General features: G+C 39.1%; 1 protein-coding gene across 1 annotated transcript in view; it reads left to right on the top strand.

Moving 5' to 3' along the window:
* Positions 1-7,500, top strand: part of qsox1 (quiescin Q6 sulfhydryl oxidase 1) — a 54,149-nt gene that overhangs the window by 24,138 nt on the left and 22,511 nt on the right. The window contains exons 5-6 of the mRNA XM_058389931.1: positions 4,751-4,847; positions 4,939-5,084. Of these exons, the coding sequence (XP_058245914.1) occupies positions 4,751-4,847; positions 4,939-5,084 (243 nt within the window). The remainder of the gene's footprint in view (positions 1-4,750; positions 4,848-4,938; positions 5,085-7,500) is intronic.

The raw sequence follows: 7,500 nt of genomic DNA, 5'->3' as shown, positions 1-7,500 counted from the left end.
TGTACAATACGATACAGTGTGATACAATACAATACGACGCAATACAATATAATACGATACGATACAATACAATACTGTACGATACGATACAATATGATACTATACAATACGACGCAACACAATATAATACGATACGATACAATATGATACAATACAATACGGTACGATACGATATGATACGACACAATATGATACCATACAATGCGATACGATACAATATTCAATTCAATTCAATTTTATTTGTATAGCGCTTTTAACAAAGAGCATTGTCTCAAAGCAGCTTTACATGAGAAACAACATAAGGGAACAACAAACATATAAACAGACAGACAGACAGATAGACAGTCCTAGATGTTATCCCAAGTGAGCAAGCCTGAGGTGACTGAGGCGACTGTGGCAAGGAAAAACTCCCTTAGATGGTAAGAGGAAGAAACCTTGAGAGGAACCAGACTCAAAAGGGAACCCATCCTCATTTGGGTGACAATTGTGTGATGTAGATACAGCATGTGTATAGTGTTATGTAAATCAATAAGGAGGTTGTTGTCCACAGCGCTGCTTGAATATCCCAATCCTCACAAGCAGAACCCGGCTGGAGCCGGTCCATCTCCGGATGCCACTGGAGCACAGTCTCTGTATGCCTCGGGATGGGTAGAAGAAGGGAAACAATGGAACAGCATTAGCGTAGCTGCTGTTCATAATATTAGCAGCACTAGATGATAATGTATATTTAATCAGATGTACTGGAGCACAAGGTTATGGGATGTGTTAGATGTATGTCAGGATAAAGAGATAAGTCTTTAATCTACATTTAAACTGGGAGACTGTGTCTGAGCCCCGAACACTGTCAGGAAGACTATTCCAAAGTTTGGGAGCTAAATACGAAAACGCTCTACCCCTTTTGTTGACTTTGATATTCTGGGAACTACCAGAAGTCCAGAGTTTTGTGATCCTAAAGAGCATGGTGGATTGTAACGTGTTAGGAGACTGGAGAGATAGGTGGGAGCTAAACCAATTAGAGCCTTGTTTGTAAGTAGAGCTAATTTATAGTCAATTCTAAACTTCACAGGTAGCCAGTGCAGGGATGATAATATTGGGGTTATATGATCATATTTTCTTGATCTGGTAAGAACTCTGGCGGCTGCATTCTGGACTAACTGTAGCTTGTTTATTGAAGATGCAGGACAAACACCTAGTAATGCATTACAGTAGTCCAGTCTGGAGGTCAGGAATGCATGAACTAGTTTTTCTGCATCAGATACAGATAAAATGTTCCTAAGCTTGGCAATATTTCTAAGATGGAAGAAGGCTGTTTTTGTGATACTGGAAATATGATTTTCAAAGGATAAGTTGCTGTCTAATATTACACCCAGGTCTTTCACTGTCCAGCTAGTAGTAACAGTACATCCTTCTAAATGCAAGCTGAATTGCGAGAGCTTCTGTGTGCTGGTTTTTGGGCCAATAAGTAATATCTCTGTCTTATCAGAATTTAATAATAGGAAATTATCGGTCATCCAATCTCTAATATCTTTAACACATTCAGTTAGTCTAGACAAATTAGATATTTCATCTGGTTTTGATGAGATATATAACTGGGTATCATCGGCAAAACAATGGAAACTAATCCCATGCCTTCTAATGATGTTACCCAATGGAAGCATGTATACTGAGAAAAGCAGAGGTCCTAATACTGACCCTTGTGGGACCCCGTATTTCACTGGCACTACACTGGACAGTTCTCCATTTAAATCTACAAAGTGGTATGGATCAGACCGGTAGGATCTAAACCATTTTAATTCCTGTCCCTGCATACCTGTGTGATTTTGTAAGTGATCTATGAGAATGTTATGATCTATAGTGTGGAATGCAGCACTAAGATCAAGCAGGACTAAAATGGAGATGCAGCCTTGGTCCGAAGCTAAAAGCAGGTAATTTGTGATTTTAACTAGTGCAGTTTCTGTACTATGATGGGGCCTGAAACCTGACTGAAATTCTTCATGGATATTGTTTTCCTGTAGGAAGGAGCATACTTGAGCTGACACCTTTTCTAATATTTTAGATATAAACAGAAGGTTTGAAATCGGTCTGTAATTTGATATTTCATCAGGGTCCAGTTTCGGTTTCTTAAGAAGAGGCTTAATAACTGCTAACTTAAGAGATTTTGGGACATGACCTGGATATAATGAGGAGTTAATAATATTAAGAAGAGGCTCTCCAGCTGCATGTATCACTTCTTTCAGCAATCTAGTTGGAAATGGATCCAACAAACACGTTGTTGGTTTAGCTGTGGTGATAAGTTTAACTAGCTCTTCCTGCCCTATACTGGTAAAGCACTGTAGCTTTAAGTGTGGAGCTATAGGCTGGTCTGGATCACCGGATGCTGTCAGTGGTTGAACATCCAATATTTTGTTCCTGATACTATCAATTTTTTTAGTGAAGAAATTCATCAAGTCCTCACTACTAAACTGTGCTGAAATACTCTCTCCAGAAATCTGATGTTTTGTTAGTCTAGCCACTGTACTAAATAAGAATCTGGGATTGTTCTGGTTTATTTTTATCAGTTTGCTCAGATGCTCAGCCCTAGCAGCTTTTAGAGCCTGTCTATAGTAGGCCAGACTGTCTTTATACGCAATTCTGAAAACTTCTAATTTGGTTTTTCTCCACTTTCGCTCGAGGTCACGGGTTGCTCTCTTGAGGGTGTGAGTATGACTATTGTACCATGGTGCAGGTGTTTTATCTCTGACCTTTTTTAGTCGGATGGGGGCAACAGTGTCTAGTGTGCTGGTAAAAATAGTGCCTATGCTGTTGGTTACTTCATCTAGTACATCTGCATTTCGGGGTCTAGTAAGAAGTTGAGACAGATCTGGCAGATTGTTTGTAAATCTGTCTTTAGCGGTCGGAGTTATAGTTCTACCAAGTTTATAACGTGGAGAGACGTGTCTAATATGTTCTACAGGTAGTGTGTACACTAAGAGGTGATGGATATGAAGAGGTGATGAATATGATACAATACAATACGGTATGATACGATACAATATGATACAATACGATACTATACAATACAGTATGATACAATACAATACGATATGATATGATACAATACGATATGGTATGACACAATATGATACAATACAATACGATACAATATGGTACGATATGATATTATACAACACAATATGATACAATACAATACGACACAATATGATACAATACGATATGATATGACACAATATGATACAATACAACACAATACAATATGATACGATTTGATACAATATGATACAATACAATACGGTACAATACGATATGATACGACACAATTTGATACAATACGATACAATACGATACGATTTGATACAATATGATACAATACAATACGGTACAATACGATATGATACGACACAATTTGATACAATATGATAAGATACAATATGATACAATACGGTACGATACGACACAATATGATACAATACAATATGGTATGATACAATACAATATGGTACGATACGATACAATATGATACAATACGGTACGATACGATATGATACGACATGATATGATACAATACGATATGATACAATATGATACAATACAATACTGTACGATATAATATGATACAATACGGTACGATACGATATGATAAACACAATATGATACGATACAATATGATAGAATACAATACGGTACGATACGATATAATATGATACAATACGGTACGATACAATATGATACAACACAATATGATACGATACAATATGATAGAATACAATACGGTATGATACGATATGATACGACACAATATGATACAATACGATACGATACAATACGGTACGATACGGTACGATACGATACAATACAATACGGTACGATACAATACAATATGGTACGATAAGATATGGCACAATATGATACAATACGACATGATACAATACAAAATGATACGCTCAGGTATGATATGATACAATATGAAACGGTACGATATGATATAATACAATATGATGCGCTCAGATATGATACAATACGAAACGATAATATACGATATGATGTATCATATCATTTTGAATCGTATCATTTTGTTTCATATAGTTTATAGTTTAGAGTATTGTATCATATCATACCGTACCGTTTTGTATCGCATTGTAACGTTTTGTATCGCACTGTTTTGTTTCGTATCGTTTTGTATCGTAACGTTTTGTATCGTAACGTTTTGTATCGTATCGTATCACATCGTTTTGTATTGTATCATATCGTATTGCATCGTTTCGTATCACATCGTTTCGTATTACATCATATAGTTTTATATCATATCGTATCATTTTGTATCGTATTGTATTGAATCTTTTTGTATCATATCGTTTTGTATCGTATTGTTTTGTATCGTATTGTTTTGTATCGTATTGTATTGTTGTGTATCGTATCATATCGTTTTGTATCGTATCGTATTGTTGTGTATCGTATCATATTGTTTTGTATCGTATCGTATTGTTGTGTATCGTATCATATTGTTTTGTATCGTATCGTATTGTTGTGTATCGTATCATATCGTTTTGTATCGTATCATTTTGTATGATTTCATATCGTATCGTTTTGTATCGTATTGTATTGTATCAATTTGTATAGTTTTGATACGATATGAAATGATATGAAACAATGCAAAACAATATGATGTGTTTGTGTATGTGTGTGTGATATAATAATAAATGTTAGTGTGTGTATGTGTATGTGTGTGTGTGTGTGTGTGTGTGTTTTGCAGTGCTCGAGAGATCGACAGTTATGTGGAGAACAGCAGAAGGCAGAACCAGAACCTGGCACTGGTGTTCGAGGAGGAAAAGTCCTATGTGGGTCGAGAGGTGAGAACAGAACAACTTTAACTGCAGATCCTACATGTGTAGTGTTTGTGTATTTAATAGTGTGTGTATGTGTGTGTGTGTGTGTGTGTAGGTGATCCTGGACCTGCTGCAGTATGTGAACATCACGGTGCGTCGTGTCTTAAACTCAGAGGAAGAGCTCGTGTCTCGACTCGGAGTGACGGATTTCCCTTCTGTTTATCTCTACAACACACACACTAACTACAGCAGACTGAAAGTGTGAGTACACACACACACACACACACACACACTAACTACAGCAGACTGAAAGTGTGAGTACACACACACACACACACTAACTACAGCAGACTGAAAGTGTGAGTACACACACACACACACACACTAACTACAGCAGACTGAAAGTGTGAGTACACACACACACACACACACACTAACTACAGCAGACTGAAAGTGTGAGTACACACACACACACACACACACACACTAACTACAGCAGACTGAAAGTGTGAGTACACACACACACACACACACACACACACACTAACTACAGCAGACTGAAAGTGTGAGTACACACACACACACACACACACACACACTAACTACAGCAGACTGAAAGTGTGAGTACACACACACACACACACACTAACTACAGCAGACTGAAAGTGTGAGTACACACACACACACACTAACTACAACAGACTGAAAGTGTGAGTACACACACACACACACTAACTACAGCAGACTGAAAGTGTGAGTACACACACACACACACTAACTACAGCAGACTGAAAGTGTGAGTACACACACACACACTAACTACAGCAGACTGAAAGTGTGAGTACACACACACACACACTAACTACAGCAGACTGAAAGTGTGAGTACACACACACACACACACACTAACTACAGCAGACTGAAAGTGTGAGTACACACACACACACACACACTAACTACAGCAGACTGAAAGTGTGAGTACACACACACACACACACACTAACTACAGCAGACTGAAAGTGTGAGTACACACACACACACACACTAACTACAGCAGACTGAAAGTGTGAGTACACACACACACACACACACACACACACTAACTACAGCAGACTGAAAGTGTGAGTACACACACACACACACACACACACACTAACTACAGCAGACTGAAAGTGTGAGTACACACACACACACACACACACACACACTAACTACAGCAGACTGAAAGTGTGAGTACACACACACACACACACACTAACTACAGCAGACTGAAAGTGTGAGTACACACACACACACACACACACACACACACTAACTACAGCAGACTGAAAGTGTGAGTACACACACACACACACACACTAACTACAGCAGACTGAAAGTGTGAGTACACACACACACACACACTAACTACAGCAGACTGAAAGTGTGAGTACACACACACACACACACACACTAACTACAGCAGACTGAAAGTGTGAGTACACACACACACACACACACACACACACTAACTACAGCAGACTGAAAGTGTGAGTACACACACACACACACACACACACACACACACTAACTACAGCAGACTGAAAGTGTGAGTACACACACACACACACACACACACACACACACTAACTACAGCAGACTGAAAGTGTGAGTACACACACACACACACACACACTAACTACAGCAGACTGAAAGTGTGAGTACACACACACACACACACACACACACACACACTAACTACAGCAGACTGAAAGTATGAGTACACACACACACACACACACACCACCTACAGTAGACTAAAAGTGTGAGTACACACACACACACACACACACTAACTACTGCAGACTGAAAGTATGAGTACACACACACACACACACATACACTAACTACAGCAGACTGAAAGTGTGAGTACACACACACACACACACACACACACACATACACTAACTACAGCAGACTGAAAGTGTGAGTACACACACACGCACACACACACACACACACACACACTAACTACAGCAGACTGAAAGTGTGAGTACACACACACACACAGACACACTAACTACAGCAGACTGAAAGTGTGAGTACACACACACACACACACACACTAACTACAACAGACTGAAAGTGTGAGTACACACACACACACACACACACACTAACTACAGCAGACTGAAAGTGTGAGTACACACACACACACACACACACTAACTACAGCAGACTGAAAGTGTGAGTACACACACACACACACACACACACTAACTACAGCAGACTGAAAGTGTGAGTACACACACACACACACACACACACACACATACACTAACTACAGCAGACTGAAAGTGTGAGTACACACACACACACACACACACTAACTACAGCAGACTGAAAGTGTGAGTACACACACACACACACTAACTACAGCAGACTGAAAGTGTGAGTACACACACACACACACACACACACACCACCTACAGTAGACTAAAAGTGTGAGTACACACACACACACACACACTAACTACAGCAGACTGAAAGTGTGAGTACACACACACACACACACACACACACACTAACTACAGCAGACTGAAAGTGTGAGTACACACACACACACACTAACTACTGCAGACTGAAAGTATGAGTACACACACACACACACACACTAACTACAGCAGACTGAAAGTGT

This window comes from Hemibagrus wyckioides, linkage group LG05 (assembly GCF_019097595.1).
Source record: "Hemibagrus wyckioides isolate EC202008001 linkage group LG05, SWU_Hwy_1.0, whole genome shotgun sequence".
In the NCBI taxonomy this organism is placed as follows: Eukaryota; Metazoa; Chordata; class Actinopteri; order Siluriformes; family Bagridae; genus Hemibagrus; species Hemibagrus wyckioides.
The sequence above is the reverse complement of the archived record's forward strand: the minus strand, read 5'-3'. Positions and strand labels throughout refer to the sequence as shown.